Source organism: Oncorhynchus mykiss, chromosome 14 (assembly GCF_057628025.1).
Source record: "Oncorhynchus mykiss isolate SJ-2025 chromosome 14, ASM5762802v1, whole genome shotgun sequence".
Lineage (NCBI taxonomy): Eukaryota > Metazoa > Chordata > Actinopteri > Salmoniformes > Salmonidae > Oncorhynchus > Oncorhynchus mykiss.
In genome coordinates, this window is record NC_143035.1 from 15,377,077 (window position 1) to 15,396,112 (window position 19,036).

Sequence of the window (19,036 nt, forward strand, 5' to 3'; positions counted from 1 at the left end):
ATGTAAAAATGTTGTTAAGGGCGCTCACATTGTATCACACAATTTTTATTTGTGTCCAGTGAGCATTATCATGCAGTCAGATAAGATGTACAGTAATAAGGTGTTTAAAGATGTTTAAAGAACAGTACAAACATATAAAATTTCCTTTTGTTCTGTTTACTTTCTTTTTCCAAGCCTTCACTGCGGTCCGTGAGGTCTTTGAGTAGACGGGAGTCCGCTCAGAGTTCATGTCCCTCCTGAGCATCCGGCAGCAGCACAACCTCCCAGGTGCTTTTGGTATGTCCGACATGTACATCATCAGCCCCCTCACATACGACATCAACTTCTGCACCCAGGAGTGCCTGCGCTGTGAGTGGCTGGAGCTAACCGAGCTAACCAAGACCAGCTCCACTACTCCTATCACTAGCCGCCTAGCCAGGCTTCTGCTTCACGGCCTGAACCAGGGCTTCGACAAGATTGACCTGGCTATGGAGGAGCTGCCAGCTGTCTACTGAGGGAGGTTCTACCAACTGTACCACAGGGTGCTGCCTCCAGGACCTGCCTAGCCAAGTGCATCGATGCTAATAGCACGAACACGTCAATGCTAGTCATATGAGCATGTGGATGGTCTTTCACCATAATACTTGAAGTGTATATTTATGACAGACTGGAATAGGTTTTTCTGAACTGTTACACAGGAAGGAGGGTGTAGCCAATGGTACCGATGATGATCACTGTAAAGGACATTTTTCACAAATCACAAGACCTCTTGTCTGTAAAGATAAAAAATATACACTATTTGAAGAAATAGGCTACTCTGTTTGGGAAGAACTCAGGTCCTCTAAGCTCTAAAATTAAATGAATCATTCATATGTTAAGATTGAGAGGTGCAATATCATATACTGTAGTATTGTACTAGGTATACTGTTTGTTTTGCAATGCTCAATTTATCTTTGCCAATCCAATGTTCTATTTAAAAGTTGTATCAAGTAAAGTTCTGGGCATGACCAAGCTAACCTGTGCTGCAGTGCAGTAAAAAGTACATTTTTTAAGCCCAGAGCTACTCAGTGGAATCTTGTGTGTTATCACTTTCTCTTTCATCTTAAATAATGTACCTTCAAAATTGTTAAACCAAGAAAAATAAGCAGAATATCAAAGTACACTAGAATATTTGAAGCAGCTCTAGTCAAACTCACATTATATAGTTGAATTGAATTGCCGTTCAAGTACCTAACTACAGGATGATTATGTCGTCACAGTCATTTAATACGCTCCATTGTATTTCTTCATGTCCTGTCTGTTTGTGTGCAGCCAGGCTGACTTTAAGATTGGTACGACAAGATGAGCTCAGCGTCTGGCCGACATGGGGAGAAAGAGAATGGCTTTTTGGCCGGGTCCAGTTTTGGATCCTGACTTGTACTGGCCAGTCCTTTTCAGTGCCACATACATTTCAGGGTACTTTCGAGAGCGGTAGGTGTTGTAGTTGTTACTCTCCAGCCTCTCCATGAAGTAGCATTCATCTGTTGTCCGTCTCTGAAGAGAGAGAGAATGTTCGAAAGATATGAGATAGCAAATCAGAGATCAATTTACAACATTTGTTAATCCAGTTCTATTATTCTTTGATACAATTGATCCACTTTCATATTGTAAACCGAACCAATGATAAATGTCAATGAAACTCTTTTGAAATCTTGTCTTTGTCTTATGAAATAAAACGTAATGGGCAGGTTTCTCAAACCAAGATGAATACACCTACTCTTGAACTAAAAGCCATGTTCAATGGGGAATGTCCACCAGTGACAAGCTTTGGGCAATGATGGTTATTTATATTATAAAAAAAGGATCCACATTTCATGTACATAACTGGAGTTTAGCCTAGGTCTAGGGGAAAAGTAGAAAGAAATGTAGTTGGAATGTCAACACAAATGTTTAGTCATTGTGATATCCTCTAATAAGCCATTTCATTTAGACATAATTAAATATAGTTGATTTTTACATGCTCTGTGGAGAAAAGGGAAAAGCTTGCAAACTGACAAAAAATACATCATAATTTGATTAATCCAGTAAAACACATCAGACCTCAATACCTCCATTGTTTCAGTGGACATTCCAGAACAGTCTGAACTCCTGTTTAATGTCACACACTAATGAAGATATTTTTCAATAGTTTTACTAGATGTTTTGCCAAGCCAAAGATGTGTGAATAATCATCCATTCTTAAATTAGTAAAACAAATGGTCAGTTCAGTTCTAGTGGCCGTGTGCAAGAAATAGATTTGCTCATGTCCAATAGAAATGAAGTAACTCCCAGTTTTCTACCCTCTGACAGGTTTTTGTTATTGCATTTTTTGTTATTACATGAAATAATGGAAAATATAAATGATTATTCCTGTCCACACTGTGATTTTGTGTTCATGTGGAAGATCTGATGACATCAATCACATCTGGCTCAAATATCTCTTGATAGCAGGGCCAACAGAATTCCCTGCCCTATCCAACAACAGGGGGCCTGTTGTCCATTGAACCATGGCTACCTAGTATAGAGAATAACTTTTATGGCCCTACCTAACCCTACATGGAAGCAATCCCTGGCACTTATAACAGGCACACAGAACAAAAACAGTTGGAAGATAAATTCAGAGGGTAGCAACACTGGGAAAGATAAAAAGTGTATTCATTTACATTGACTACAAAGTTCAATCCCTACCACCTAATATCTGAATATATATAGACTATCCATGCCGACATGGAAGGCAGTGCTAAAATGGAAAGGTAAAGTGAGAAGTAATGAGTGTATTAGAAAGTAAGCTCGATCTATACAGATGATCATGTGCATAAAGCTGGTGAGTGGGGCTGAATAAGGACAAGTACAGAACAACATACAATACCTCCAGCTTCCAATTTCAACCTGAACACAACAGTCTATTTACAAAATGCTAACACCAAACTGTAACTTTCCCCCACCCTGAGAGAACGTGTGAGAACAGATCCTGGATGATTGACCACATCAGTGAAGGTGCCATGTCTGTAATGTGTCTGCCAGTGTGTGTCCATTGCCTAGTCTGGTTACTAATTTAGGAGAGACAGGAAACACACCAGTCAGTTATCTGCTCGGACTTCTGCAGTATCCCATAAATACCTCCATTCACTGCTACCACACTAACAAATGTAATACGAAAGCAAAATCTGTTGTCAGTGTATGACAAGATAATATTTGCTTTCAGCATGAACTTAATGAAAACCCTTCATCTTAGGCATGGGACTGTCCCTGTTAGAGTAAAGCATGAGTTGTAGACCATGACAATACCAAAACAGATGGAATGGAGTTGCTTTGGTAACTGCTTTGGTAGCTATAAGGAAGGTAATGCTTACTCACCGCTCCAAACAGTCTTCCATCTGCATTCATGGCCAGATAGCGGTTGGCTGAGACCCCTTTGATTACTACTTCCCCCACTGAGGTCGCCTGGAGTTGAAGCTTATCTGAGGAGGAAAAATGACTTTAGTCTCAGAGTGAATTGATAGCAACTCCATTGATGCTAGTTGTTAGTGGTGTTGAACAAGGATGGATAGAGCAGAGTATGATACTGAACAAAAATATAAACGCAACAGGTAAAGTGTTGGTACCATGTTTCATGAGCTGAAATAAAAGATCCCAGAAAAGGTCCCATATGCACAAAAAGCTTATTTCTCTCAAATGTTGTGTACAAGTTAGTTTACATCCCTGTTAGTGAGCATTTCTCCTTTGTGAAGATAATCCATCCACCGGACAAGTGTGGCATACCAAGAAGCTAATTAAACAGCCTGATTATTACAAAGGTGCACATTATGTTGGGAACAATAAAAGGCCTCTCTAAAATGTGCAGTTTTCACACAACGCAATACCACAGATGTCTCAAGTTGCACTTGTGCACTTTGCATGCTGACTGCAGGAATGTCCACCAGAGCTGTTGCCAGAGCATTGAATGTTCATTTCTCTACCATAAGTCGCCTCCAATGTCGTTTTACAGAATTTGGCAATACGTCACAACTGCAGACCGTGTGTAACCACGCCAGCCCATGACCTCCACATCTGGCTTCTTCACCTGCGGGATTGTCTGAGACCAGCCACCCGGGCAGCTGATGAAACCCTAATAAAACCCTTTTGTGGGAAATCGCTGATTCTGATTGACTGGGCTTGGCTTCCCAGTGGGTGGGCCTAAACTATCCCAGGCCCACCCATAGCTGTGCCCCTGCCTAGTCATGTGAAATCCATAGTTTAGGGTGTAATTTATTTATTTTAATTGACTGATTTCCTTATATGAACTGTAACGCAGTAAAATTGTTGCATGTTGCGTTTATATTTTTGTTCAGTATATAGCAGAGGCAAACAAGTTGATACAATATTTCTTCATAAAACGTCAGATAAGCAAGAAAACCATTCGAAGTTGTGGTTCACCATCGTTCTTCACAATTTTCACATTTTGAGAAACAATATTAATAATGCCGTAATAGTTATTGAAAGCTTGTATTTGGTTGAAGTGATCATCCTGTAAATACTCCAAACGTTTTGTGGAGTCAAGATAAGCCTAAGTGTGCTGCGCCAATGGAGCATATTTGAATAGCATATTTATAGCATAGTTAAAAATATATATATAATAAAATAGAGTTCTTATCAAACAGGCCACATAAGGCAAGATAGTACATGATGATACATTGTAAACTTCTATATAAGAGGCATCTGTGTGCACTTAGGGTTTGTTTAATGACTCATGTCATGAAGATCCATTCCTCTCTGAAGGAATACATCATTAGAAGTTGTTGCATGCAAGGGAGCATCTAGTGTTTACTGAACATCTGTACAGCAGGTCTAGTGATCACATCCCTAAGTGAAACGTTCGGCAATGGTTTATTTCATAATCGCTTGCTTTAATCGTATTGAGGAAGCAAATGTGCGTATGAACAGTCCTTTTCATTGGTTCTATTTGAATGAATGGTCATGACAGAAAGTATAGTTTAGTGTATAGGTTTAGTGTGGTGTATCCAGTTTAGTGTATGGGTTACTACTACGCTTATAGAATATTGTATATGCCTTGTTGATTGAAGATAAATGTTGCGGGAAAGTAAATGAGATGCTAATTGTTTTTCAATAATTGAAATGGCCAATGGCCTTTTCATTTAAACTAGTCAGTCTCTCGTCTCCATTTTTACCATAGTAGTTCATTGCTTGTGATGATTTTTGGACAGCTGTTTGATAGCACCTGTTCTAAGTCCCATCCCCTATCTGTCACTCAAGGATCTACTGAGCAGTGCTTCCTGTGACGAAAACCCCCTCTTCTACATGGGCCCCTTCTCCTCCTCACAATTACTGATGCAATCTGAGAGACACACACTGAAGAAAAAACAACTAGATAGTGAGTTATGAGGTGGTTTCAATGTGTGAGGTGGTTTCAATGTGTTGTTGCATGTTAAATTTAAAGCTAATCATTGATACTTTAATATTATACTGAATTGATAAGAACACAAACCTAGTGCTTCAATCTCTATCAATGGCCGTTTATGTGGACTCGAGTTGGTCTATCTATGTGTTAATGCACATTTCACACGAAAGATACATCATATTTTAATTCTGGACATTTGAATTACATGTGACGTAATAGCAGTGACATTTAAAGAATGTCCGTGTTACACACATCAAGATGACTGAGATCAAAACCCACCACATTCATGAAAGCACTTGCAAAGGCGAATGTAAAAGAACTACACGAACGACTGTCATTTGAATGCTGTAGAAGCCATAAATAAACACACTCATTCGTAAAATTCCCTTCAGTCCTCCATGATTCCCCTCACGGTTACGTCCCTGTTACCCTTTAAACGCATAAAGAAGCTTTGTCTGCCATGCAAGGGACTGGAACTACTTACTGTGGGGGTCGTTCTTATCTCTGATCCCGTCCACGCTTCCGTTAGAGTTTATCCTCAAGAAGTAGCCTCCATTTTTACAGTACAACCTCTTGGGCTCCTTAAAGTTTCCTGGAAGGAAGCCGCCACTGCCTCCATCTTCAGGTGTGGCGGGTAGAGTGGTGATTTCTCCTGTGGCCATCTCCTCTTCCCTCTATCCTCTACCCTGCTGCTGCTGTGTGCTACCAGTGCAGCAGCCCCACAGTAGCCTTATGCTAACTGCTGTCCCCTCCCTTCCCCAGCGAGCCTCACAGAGCCTGATTTTAGTTAACCCCCAGGGTCAGATAGTTTGTTTGAGAACACCCCTCTGGTGCAGCATGCCCTCTACTCCCAAGCAGAGAGGAATCTAAGCGCTAGCAGCACTTGGAAAGGAGCTTGTTAGCCGCGACAGCAAGGTCCACCCCTCACTGGCCTCTTCTCGTTCCTTTAAGAAAGTGCTAATAGTTGATATTCGAGTGTAGTTTGGATGGGGATTCGTGTGTTCCACCTTCCATCGTCTTCTTCCTCCACTCTTAAGCGCTGAAATGTTTATAGCGGGGCAGCTGGCTGAAATCTGGGGAGACTTTCCCTATGGGCCTCAGTTCGCATGCGCCCTCCGAGGCAAGCACACACACACACACACACACACACGCTTTGACTTTCTAACTGAACCAGACAACCCTACACAGCACAAGCAGAGAAAGGAGGGTAAGACTGGGGCTTACTGATTGAACTGCGTCATAAGAGACCCTTGGCTTGTGCAACCTGAGTGGTGGCTTCAGCTTAGCTTCTTATAACTTCTGGGTAGAATCAGTGATTCTGTGCCACATTATTGAAGAACAAATGAAATATGCAGCAGAAAGTACAACAGAGTACATTACAATAGCTTGTCTAATTGAATTCAAGGAAATATGTAAATATTGAAGATTTAAAGGACCCTTCACATAGAAACTCTATTTTGAGTTGTGAACTGTATGAAGCAGCTCATTTCAATTATGCCATTTCGATATGTTTTACTTTTAACCAACTTTAACCAGTCAAAACTATGAATGTCTGTTTTCAAAGTGTGCACTGGACACAACAGAACACAGATTACTGTATGCAGGGTTGATCATATCATCTTGATTAGATGCATGCATATCAATGAAACATTAAACCACAGGCCGACCACAATGGCTCAGCACAAAATAATACTTTCTATTCACTTGGCTATCCTCAGATGGACTGATAATCGTTTCAGAATCATTCCGTGTTGAAACTGAAGGTCTTTGTGTGGGAATTGTGTGCCAAGGGAATAATTTTCAGACACTACTTCACATAGAAACGCATTCATCTCCAGGTACACTGTCTCACTCACTGTTTGCCATGGTGAAGCATCAGGCTTTGGTTTGCTTTAGACTCTCCTCCAATGTAGGTTGGGTTGTGAGCAGACACATAAAAAAACTGGCCCTAGTTTGAACTTCCAAATTTGCCACCAGTTTGGTCTGACCCATTTCCTTCTCAGATGTCATGTTTTCATTGGTCATCTCACCCCCACCCATTCACAGCAACACCACCATTGAGTGATGCTCGAGTTAAAATTCCTCTTGATCCCAAAGTAAAGCCCTCACCGTCTCTGTTACGATCCCTATGGAGCACCTTTGTTAGACTATGGCCAATGGAAATATGGCCAGCCAAAACAAGGTGACAAGCTCATAATTAAAGTTTACCGTTACATAAAAACAAGGCAGCTCCTGGGACCTAATAAGAAATGTGGACATTGTTGTCCTTTTCACATTTCCAGGGTTGTGGATTATACAGATCTGACAGACACATTTACTTTGTCTAGAAATGTTTATTTTTCTGCAAACTATTCTATGTTATGACAAACAGGACCAAGCAAGTCATGAAACCATGTCCTGTTGGCTGGGACTTAGACCTATGCAGTGTTCGAAGTGCAGACACATAGGCAAATAACACAAAGGAAGCAAATACAGACTCATGCAAACACTGACAGAAAAAATGTATTTCCCTCGGCCATATCAGTGACACTTGAACAGTGCATTTATTGTTCATTTGGTTATAGAAGACAAGCTATGATCTTCCATTTTGAATGCAATACTGTGAACATCACCTCAATAGCCTATAATGCTCACTTTGTAGTCAGTGATAAGAGGTTAACAAAATATGACACGTCACATGCTATGCTTCTGGGCTCCCAAGTGGCGCAGCGGTTTAAGGCACTGCATCTCAGTGCTAGAGGCATCACTACAGACCCTGGTTCAATTCCAGACCGTATCACAACCGGCCGTGATTAGAAGTCCCATAGGGCAGCGCACAATTGGCCCAGCGTCGTCTGGGTTAGGGTTCGGCCGGGGTAGGCCATCATTGTAAATAATAATTTGTTCTTAACTGGCTTGCCTAGTTAAAGAAAGGTTTTAAAAAATGCTTGTTCTGTAACTTTGGCTCTGGGTGGAACGTATAATATAACTTGTGCACGAGGTGGGATGTAAGATGATTTAGATGTAATTCTAGGATGGGGATAAGCATGAAAACATTTACTGAGATCTGAACACACAAGCACCTCAGTGACTGGATTTTGACATGTTTATTGATATAGCCATAGAGTTGGAAACCATGTGAAATGGATTAACGTTCATATCCTTTGTCTCCCCCATGTGGTAAAATGTTGCTGGGCCAGTGCAATTTACTAATGGCCGACAAGCTCTAAATTATACTTCTGAAATTACAACAGTTTATTCATTTTTCAGCATATTTGGATTCAAAGAATAAAACACATTTAGACATGTTATGCATTTCATGATAATATACAAAAATGATAGTGCACAGCAATGTGTTAAAACCATTAAAGCACCATAACATTTGATTGCCCCTCCACTTGTTTAGGATCTATGCCAGTAATGATCTCAGTGTCTGTCTGTAACACAAGGAAAACAAGATCCAGGGCTTTCCTCCATGCTTCCAACTTCACTGTCATATTGTCATAGACCTTCCCTGCACTGCGCTTCATATCTGGGGACATCATACCATCCTCTGTGTCATCTCTTAATAGCAGTCTTGAGAAATTAGCATCTAGAGATAATCCCCCATTCAAATCTATCAGCTGCTGATTGATTGTAGTCCAAGCGTCCACTTTTGAACAGGTTCCACTGTTCAACATCAGAGTGGAAATGTAGTCCATCCAACCATCTGCCATGAGTTGAAACACATCAGCCCTGTGTGGGTTTCCTGCTCTTCCTTGTTTAGCTTGTGGGGCAGAGGTTCCATCTTTGCCTCTTGTTTGCTCACCATTATCTTTAATGTGCTTTTGAAGGATTTGAACACAAAGCAATTCAGTCTTTCCAGCACCGGGGAGTAGTTTCCTGTCTTTCAGTGTGTGGTGTAGGCGATAGGCACAGCCCCAGAAACAGTCCTCCAAGGTCTGCAGCTTGCTGTGCACAGAGGTGGTGAGGACCACTGTGACCAGCGCAGTACGATCAGCGACAATGTTCACAGCCATTGATGCTCTCCTTCTGTTGCCACTGCAGTCTCTCCATATGGAGATTTCTACCCCGGTGCCGACACAGTGCTTACTCAGTTGTGTGGCATAGGTGACAGGGACAGCTCCTGTTGTTTCCGCAAAGTCCTTCAAAATGTCAGGCTTCACCCTCTCAACCACAAGTATACGGTGACTCATGCAGTGCTGGGTGAGTCTTTCACTTGCCTCTCCATTGACTAAAACTAGATTCACATTGTTTTTCAACAGAGTTGTTAAAACATTGTCTTCCCAATCATCTTCTTTGCTGAGGCCTTTCAAGTCCAACTTGTCGGTCACTTGGCTGATGTCATTCTTGCTATTGAAACCAAGATGCCGATATTTTTCACTGAGATCTCCATTAATGAGAACAACTTGCCACTTCTGTTCTTTCATGTGATGTACAAGGGAAGCCTGCTCTGCAGAGAGCAGAATAACACAACCTGGTAAAACACATGAATGGTCCTCTGACAAGCCTGGCAGAGTGCACGTTACCAGCTTGTTGACATCAAATGTTCTACAGCTGTCACCACTTCCATTGTTCTTTGACTGCATCTTGCTCACCTCAACCACTAAGCTCATTGCATCCACACATCCATGGCTCACAGCTTCAGCGAGGTGAGCAATATCAACTCCTTTAGAACTCACTGCATGGGAAAATAACCCTGGTGTGGTGTTCTCATCAGCTTCATCATTTGCACAAAAATGTCTGCTGTGAGTGAGTTTTATTCTGCTTCGTTTCTTGTTGTTGAGGGCCCCATGGCTAGGGTTCATCCCTGTGACAGGGTTACGTAACACTGTGTGTGGAGAGCCCTGGAGTACTGATGTGCCACTATCAGAAGCAACTGGTTGAACGTCTTCAATCGACACACTGTTTGACCTGCAGACTTTGCAACATATATCCAGCCCTTCAGACATGGCTGACACAATATGTGGGATTGAAATGTCTCTGTGGAGACATTCGAGGGCAGCCCTGCTCCAGACCCCAGCCATAAATAGCAGGCACCCCGCACCAGAGTGAAAGACCTTCTGGTGAGCTTGGATTGTCTCATTGGCCAGCTGACCTACAGAGCAGGTCAGGTCTAAGTGCTCCAAGACGCGGAAACATGTGCACACCAAGGACGACTCCCCGGTAGACTCGTCTTGAATAAACTTGTGGTTTTTATTGGGGCCCAAAAAGGAATGTGTGACAGCCGCCAAAGCTGTGAGCTGCTGCAGTCCAACATGAAGTCTTTGACTAATAATTGTACTTCCCATTTTCTGTGACGCCTGTAAGATAGACATGTTAGGAATTTTATAGTAGGGTCATTCTCTATTGGTGTAAAAAATGTATATTAGGGTCATTCTCTATTGGTGTAAAAAAATGTATATTAGGGTCATTCTCTATTGGTGTAAAAAATGTATATTAGGGTCATTCTCTATTGGTGTGAAAATAGAACACATTTCCAAACTATTTACCAGAAGGATCATTAATACACAGTAAGAGATATAGCAATAAATACTTGGGTGTAGTTCTGCAGTGTAGCTGGCTAGCATGCTAGCTAGCTGTGATAGTTAACATCAACCTGGTCCTGCCCTAAAACATCAGATAAGTACATTGAAAGGCTTAGCTTGTTAGGAAGATACTATGAATTTTTTGAAGCAAATTTATAGCACAACACAACGATGAACTTACTTTTTCCTAAGAACTTCGTGTGGCGTGTTACAGTTCCAGGTTCTCTGTGAGCTTCAGCCTGGCTCAAACTCATCCAGTTGTAATCCGTGTGTACGCGTGCGCAAACAAGCGCCCACTTGTTGCTAAGAGACACGAAAAGAACCAAACAAACGGTCGCAGTTACTTATGTCCCACCCACTTACTTCACTATTGGTCAAAGCAAGCCCTCGTCGTCATTTCCTGAAGGTTTACTCATTTTCTGATGGACTGTTCCCTTGTCATTTAAAATAACGCATACCACAGTAGTTTCAGGCAAGCTTTGTTTACATGTCGCCTGATACACTTCGTTGAGTTCAAATACATCTATTTTGTTCGTCGCAGTGCTAATATTTGGAGATGGTATGTAGCTCTACTTTAGTTACTTATCTATAGTTTCCTAGCTAGTCAGCTAGCAGTTTCTATTTGTCCGTTGAGCTAGGTACACAGATGGGTTTCAAGTTAGTGAGCTTCTGTAACGTAACTCAACTCTTTGCAGCAGCAATTCTGCAACGTTGTGGCTAGTAAAGTTAGCTAGCTGGTGGCAAAAATAACGATAGCTTTTTAAGATCACTTTCACAGGGTTTAGCCACTACAGCACTTCAGTTTGCTAAACGTTTGCATGTTAGATAGCTAAGTTGGCTTATTGCGTTAGCATCATTGACTTGGGGCTCAAGTGTCATTTCCTTGATAGTTTCTCCAAGTAACTTCCTCCCCCATGCAGAACATATTTTCAGTTTTAATGTGTACCATCTCACTAAGCAGCAGTGCCAAAAACGGACCCTTTACCAGCCACATGGTGTTTAGCTAAATAGGGAACAACATACCTTTTAATTCATATCCAATTTATCAATGCACTTCAGAACAGCAGTATACAGAGTGCATCAAAATCAGCTATTCTGAATAATGTTAAATCTGACCTGTTATCAGCATTTGGCTGGTAGGGGAGATAAGCACATTTTAGGACCTGCGCCGCATCAACTCAAGCTACATAGGGTAACATTAGCTAGCCATCTACAATAAGGCTTATTGTGATACTATCAATGTTTCCCTTATGATCAGCTTTACAGGTAAACTCTGACAGTTTGTTGTTATGTTACAGGCTTCAGGCTACCGAAAACCCAACACCAATTCCAACCAGAGGAAAAAGGCAGGTCCTAAACCAGACTTGACAGAGGAACAAAAGCAGGAGATCAGAGAGGCCTTTGACTTGTTTGATACAGATGGCTCAGGAACAATTGATGTGAAGGAACTCAAGGTAGGTTATACCATAGAATATAAATGGTTCACTCAGCTAGTTACCATAATGCCATCCACTGTTTTAGCGTATGCTTAGTTTCCCCCCCCAAAAAAACCAAATGTATTTTGTTTCTTGAATATAAACAATTCATTTATTTCTGCTGCTCCAGGTTGCCATGCGTGCCCTTGGCTTTGAACCAAAGAAAGAAGAAATCAAGAAGATGATAGCAGACATCAACAAGGAGGGCTCTGGGACCATTGATTTTAATGACTTTCTCTGTATGATGACACAGAAAATGGTATGTATTTTCTTAGTCAAGAAGTGATTAAAGGATTGGTTCACAATTGGTCACTGAACAAAAATATAAACACAACATGTGTTGGTCCCATGTTTCATGAGCTGAAAAAAGATCCTAGAAATGTTTCATACACATTATTTCTCAAAAATGTTGACATCCCTGTTAGTGAGCATTTTTTACATTGCCAAGATAATCCATCCACCTGACAGGTGTGGCATATCAAGAAGCTGATTAATCAGCATGATCATTACACAGGTGCAACTTGTGCTGGGGACAATAACAAGGCCACTCTAAAATGTGCAGTTTTGTCACACAATACAATGCCATGGCACAGATGTCTCAAGTTTTGAGGGAGTGTGCAATTGTCATGCTGACTGCAGGAATGTCTACCAGAGCTGTTGCCAGAGAATTTGATGTTCAAGCAGCCTCCAACGTCGTTTTTGAGAATTTGGTAGTACGTCCAACTGGCCTCACAACCGCAGACCGTGTTGAGACCAGCCACCCGGACAGCTGATGAAACTGTGGGTTTGTACAACCGAAGAATTTCAACACAAACTGTCTGTGGGAAGCTCATCTGTGTTCTCATCATCCTCACCAGGGTCTTGACCTGACTGCAGTTTGGCTTCGTAACTGACTTCGGGGCTGACTTCAATCCCGGTTTCAACTGTACTGGGCAGATGGCAGCATGACAATTGCACACTCCCTATGGTGTCGTGTGGGTGAGCGGTTTGCTGATGTCAGCATTGTGAATAGAGTGCCTGATGGTGCTGTTATGATAAAATGAACACAATTGTATTTTATCGATGGCAATTAAATTCCCAGAGATACCGTGATGAGATCCTGAGGCCCACTGTCATGCCATTCATCCGCCGCCATCACCTCAGCATAATAATGCACGGCCCCATGTCGCAAGGATCTGTACACAATTCCTGGAAGCTGAAAATATCCCAGATCTTCCATGGCCGGCATACCCACCTGTCCCATTGAGCATGTTTGTGATGCTTGTACGTGTACAATGGCATTTTCCAGTTCCCGCCAATAGCCAGCAACTTCGCACAGCCATTGGAGAGGAGTGGAACAACATTCCACAGGCCACTTTAAACAGCATGATCAACTGCATGATGCAAATGGTGGTGACACCCAATACGGACTGGTTTTCTGATCCACGCCCCAAAAATGTTTTTTTTCAAGGTATCTGTACCCAACAGATGCACATCTGTATTCCCAGTCATGTGAAATCCATAGATTAGGGCCTAATTAATTTATTTCCTTTATATACTGTGCATTTTGGAAAGTATTCAAACCCCTTGACTTTTTCCACATTTTTTTTACATTAGCCTTATTCTAAAATGTATTCCTTTTTTTTTTCTCTCATCAATCTACACACAATACCCCATAATAACAAAGTGAAAACAGGTTTTTAGAAGTTTTAGCAAATTTATAAAAAATAAGAAACATCATATTTACATAAGACCATTTGCTATGAGACTTGAAATTGAGCTCAGGTGCATCCTGTTTCCATTGATCATCTTTGAGTTGTTTCTACAACTTGGAGGACACCTGTGGTAAATTCAATTGATTGGACAAGATTTCAAAAGGCACACACCTGTCTGTATAATGTCCCACAGTTGACAGTGCATGTCAGAGCAAAAACCAAGCCATGAAGTCGAAGAAATTGTCTGTAGTCCTCCAAAACAGGATTGTGTCGAGGCACAGATCTGGGGAAGGGCACCAAGAACACAGTGGCCTCCATCATTCTTAAATGGAAGATGTTTGGAACCACCAAGGCTCTTCCTAGAGCTGGCCGCCTGGCCAAACTGAGCAATCGGGGGAGAAGGGCCTTGGTCAGGGAGGTGACCAAGAACCCAATGGTTACCCTGACATCTCTGCAGCACTCAACCAATCAGGCCTTTATGGTAGGGTGGCCAGATGGAAGCCACTCCTCAGTAAAAGGCACATGACAACCCACTTGGAGTTTGCCAGAAGGCACCTAAAGGACTCTGACCATGAGAAACCAGATTATCTGGTCTGATGTATAATCAAGATTGAATTCTTTGACCTGAATGCCAAGCATCGTGTCTGGAGAAACCCTGGTACCATCCCTATGGTGAAGCATGGTGGTGGCGATGTTTTTCAGCGGCAGGGACTGGTAGAATAGTCAGGATCGAGGGAAAGATGAACGGATTAAACTACAGAGATCCTTAATGAAAATCTGCTCCAGAGCTACACACAATACCCCATGATGACCAAGCAAAAACAGGTTTTTAGAAAATGTTGCAAATGTATTAAAAATAAAACATGGATATCACATTTTACATAAGTATTCAGACCCTTTACTCTGTACTTTTTTTGAAGCACCTTTGGCAGAGATTACATTCTTGAGTCTTCTTGGATATGACGCTGCAAGCTTGTAACGTCTGTATTTGGGGAGTTTATACAATTCGCTGCAGATCCTCTCAAGCTCTGGCCAGGCGGTGTAAGGGCTATTTGACCAAGAAGGAGAGTGATGGAGTGCTGCATCAGATGTCCTGGCCTCCACAATAACCCGGCCTCAACCAAATTGAGATACGTGCCTGTATGACCTCACTAAAACGCCTGGGCATGCTCCTGATGAGGTGGCGGATGGTCTCCTGAGGGATCTCCTCCCAGACCTGGACAAAAGCATCCGCCAACTCCTGGACAGTCTGTGGTGCAACATGGCGTTGGTGGATGGAGCGAGACATGATGTCCCAGATGTGCTCAATTGGATTCAGGTCTGGGGAACGGGCATAGCATCAATATCTTCCTCTTGCAGGAACTGCTGACACACTCCAGCCACATGAGGTCTAACATTGTCTTGCATTAGGAGGAATCCAGGGCCAACCGCACCAGCATATGGTCTCACAAGGGGTCTGAGGATCTCATCTCGGTACCTAATGGCAGTCAGGCTACCTCTGGCGAGCTCATGGAGGGCTGTGCGGCCCCCCAAAGAAATGCCACCCCACACCATGACTGACCCACCGCCAAACCGGTCATGCTGGAGGATGTTGCAGGCAGCAGAACGTTCTCCACGGCGTCTCCAGACTCTGTCACGTCTGTCACGTGCTCAGTGTGAACCTGCTTTCATCTGTGAAGAGCACAGGGCGCCAGTGGCGAATTTGCCAATCTTGGTGTTCTCTGGCAAATGCCAAACGTCCTGCACGGTGTTGGGCTGTAAGCACAACCCCCACCTGTGGACGTCGGGCCCTCATACCACCCTCATGGAGTCTGTTTCTGACCGTTTGAGCAGACCCATGCACATTTGTGGCCTGCTGGAGGTCATTTTGCAGGACTCTGGCAGTGCTCCTGCTGCTCCTCCTTGCACAAAGGCGGAGGTAGCGGTCCTGCTGCTGGGTTGTTGCCCTCCTACGTCCTCCTCCACGTCTCCTGATGTACTGGCCTGTCTCCTGGTAGCGCCTCCATGCTCTGGACACTACGCTGACAGACACAGCAAACCTTCTTGGCACAGCTCGTATTGATGTGCCATCCTGGATGAGCTGCACTACCTGAGCCACTTGTGTGGGTTGTAGACTCCGTCTCATGCTACCACTAGAGTGAAAGCACCGCCAGCATTCAAAAGTGACCAAAACATCAGCCAGGAAGCATAAGAACTGAGAAGTGGTCTGTGGTCACCACCTGCAGAACCACTCCTTTATTGGGGGTGTCTTGCTAATTGCCTATAATTTCCACCTGTTGTCTATACCATTTGCACAACAGCATGTGAAATGTATTGTCAATCAGTGTTGCTTGTATATATTTATTTTTCTTCGCAACTCTGCCTAGAAGGCCAGCATCCCGGAGTCACATATTCACTGTTGATGTTGAGACTGGGGTTTTGCGGGTACTATTTAATGAAGCTGCAAGTTTAGGACTTGTGAGGTGTCTGTTTCTCAAACTAGACACTAGTGTACTTGTCCTCTTGCTCAGTTGTGTGCTGGGGCCTACCACTCCTCTTTCTGTTGTGGTTAGGGTCAGTTTGCGTGGTTCTGTGAAGGGAGTAGTACACAGCATTGTACGAGATCTTCAGTTTCTTGGCAATTTCTCACATGGAATAGCCTTCATTTCTCAGAACAAGAATAGACTGACGAGTTTCAGAAGAAAGGTATTTGTTTCTGTCCATTTTGAGCCTGCAATCGAACCCACAAATGCTGATGCTCCAGATACTCAACTAGTCTAAAGAAGGCAATTTTTTTGCTTCTTTAATCAGGACAACAATTTTCAGATGTGCTAACATAATTGAAAAAGGGTTTTCTAATGATCAATTAGCCTTATAAAATTATAAACTTGGATTAACTAACACAAAGTGCCATTGGAACAGAGTGATGGTTGCTGATAATGGGCCTCTGTACGCCTATGTAGATATTCCATTAAAAATCAGCCGTTTCCAGCTACAACAGTCATTTACAACATTAACAATGTCAACTATTTCTGATCAATTTTATGTTATTTTAATAGACAAAAAATTGCTTTGCTTTCAAAAACAAGGACATTTCTAAATGACCCCAAACCTTTGAACGGTAGTGTATATTAGTACCAGTCAATATATATATTACTGTTGGCACTAGAAAACACAAGCATTTCCCTGCACCTGCAATAGCAAATCTGTGTACAAGACCAATCATTTTTTATTTTAAATCTTTTGGCAGGTCTTTGGTTGGAATTTTGTCTCTACATAATCTTGATATATATATATATATATATATATATTTTTTTTTTTTCTTAATCAGAGTGAAAAAGACTCAAAAGAAGAAATCCTGAAGGCTTTCCGCTTATTTGATGATGACGGCACAGGAAAAATTTCCTTCAAAAATCTCAAGAGAGTTGCCAAGGAGCTAGGTGAAAACCTGACAGATGAGGAATTGCAGGTATGTTAGGATGTAACTTGTTGGCGTTCTGCTCACATCTAAACATACTCAATGCATAAACCCTGACTGTTAAAACAATGCATCTTTCAAAGGAAATGATTGACGAAGCAGACCGAGATGGAGATGGAGAGATCAATGAGCAGGAGTTTCTAAGGATAATGAAGAAGACAAGTCTATATTGAATGTCTTATGTTTCCCAAGGTTTATCTTCCACTGCTGGAACAGTCTCACTTAGATGCCTTTTGATTGTTTTAAGGGTACTTTATGAAATAGCGTTTAGTGGCTTTTTTTTTTATATGGCTTGTCAAATTTAACAGATCTATACACAGATTTTTGAATATTTTAGATGTTTTTTTTTTTAAATATTTAATATTTTACTTATGTTGACTATTTTAATTAAATCATAGTTAAAGTCTAAGTTATGGTCTCCTCTTTACCATGGAAGTGAAATGATATTGTTTATTCGAAGGACCCTTGTACCTATTACTGTATGGCTCCTATAGCTATTTGGTTCCCTCTTGTGACATATGAAATGAAGTGCAGCTATAATTGTCTTAACTTAGACATATGATTTAGCCCTTTTTCTCAAGTTCAGTGAAACAGTTTGCTTATTGATAGCTTTTGATTATGCACTTCACATTATCGAGACAAACGTACAGTTCTGAATCAAAGAAATCGAATAAGCGTTGGGCCAGTAACTGAAAGTTTGCTAGATTGAATCCCTGAGCTGACAAGGTAAAAATCTGTCGTTCTGCCACTGAACAAGGCAGTTAACCCACTGTTCCTAGGCCGTCATTGTAAATAAGAATTTGTTCTTAACTGACTTGCCTAGTTAAATATAAAAATATGGCTGGCTGAATGTTATGACTAAGTCAATCTCAGATAACTCCAAGCATGGTATAAGAAATGACTGGGTTGAATGTAAGATGAGTAACTGTCAGTAAAAGTGATCACTGGGTGAGTCAGTAACCATAACTCATTTGGTCTGGCTTATGCAGACAATGGCAGACTGCCATCCTGCTCCCACAAATGCTGGGTCATTATATTGTAATTACATGGATCATTACATTGATTTGAACATTTTACAGGGTCTTGGCCGTTTGACTTACAGGTCTTTCTTTAAGCAAGTCATCTTAGAACCAGTAAGCCTGGCTAACAGGCCAAAGCACAGCAATACAATAAAAGAAACATGGACGACATACATGATTTGATTTAGATTTGATTTTAATGACATGACTACAAGCATAGCGATACAGAGATGTGCGGTGAGATGATCAGGCATGCAGATAAATCATGACACGTAGAGGTGTAAGAAAATGAACCATTCCGCTCTGCCTAAATAAACAGGATATAATGCTTACGTATTTTTCCAAGCCTCATAGAACTGTATTATTTTGAGAATGCTTGTTATTGTAAACGTTCTGATAACCTGATTCAGAGATTGAGTCAGATGGAAAATATTCATCAAAGACATTTATCTCAAATGTGTCTCAAATCTCTAAGACGGAATTGCATTA

The 19,036-nt window shown here is 41.8% G+C and overlaps 3 protein-coding genes across 4 annotated transcripts; 1 reads left to right on the top strand and 2 right to left on the bottom strand.

Moving 5' to 3' along the window:
- Positions 1 to 1,285: 1,285 nt before the first annotated feature.
- Positions 1,286 to 6,444, bottom strand: LOC100136280 (FGF2). Its single transcript, NM_001124536.1, is given in 3 exon segments — positions 1,286 to 1,512; positions 3,355 to 3,458; positions 5,880 to 6,444. Coding segments are annotated over 3 exon segments (468 nt in total). The 5' UTR covers positions 6,058 to 6,444; the 3' UTR covers positions 1,286 to 1,326.
- A 1,269-nt stretch (positions 6,445 to 7,713) lies between these two features.
- Positions 7,714 to 11,215, bottom strand: bbs12 (Bardet-Biedl syndrome 12). Of its 2 annotated transcripts, XM_021561334.3 has the most exons (3): positions 11,084 to 11,215; positions 10,911 to 10,984; positions 7,714 to 10,677 (listed from the first exon to the last, which is right to left on the bottom strand). In XM_021561334.3, the coding sequence occupies exon 3, from the start codon at positions 10,663 to 10,665 to the stop codon at positions 8,740 to 8,742; it is 1,926 nt and encodes a 641-aa protein (XP_021417009.2). In that variant the 5' UTR covers positions 10,666 to 10,677; positions 10,911 to 10,984; positions 11,084 to 11,215; the 3' UTR covers positions 7,714 to 8,739. The 2 variants fall into 2 exon arrangements, with proteins under 2 accessions (XP_021417009.2, XP_021417008.2); XM_021561333.3 differs by lacking the exon at positions 10,911 to 10,984.
- A 157-nt stretch (positions 11,216 to 11,372) lies between these two features.
- On the top strand, positions 11,373 to 17,935 carry cetn4 (centrin 4). Its single transcript, NM_001160623.1, is given in 5 exon segments — positions 11,373 to 11,461; positions 12,201 to 12,356; positions 12,508 to 12,636; positions 17,382 to 17,519; positions 17,612 to 17,935. Coding segments are annotated over 5 exon segments (516 nt in total). The 5' UTR covers positions 11,373 to 11,458; the 3' UTR covers positions 17,702 to 17,935.
- Positions 17,936 to 19,036: the final 1,101 nt, after the last annotated feature.

Bases quoted from the DNA above. Each gene is read 5' to 3' on its own strand.
- bbs12 (XM_021561333.3), bottom strand. From the start codon at position 10,665: ATGGGAAGTACAATTATTAGTCAAAGACTTCATGTTGGACTGCAGCAG.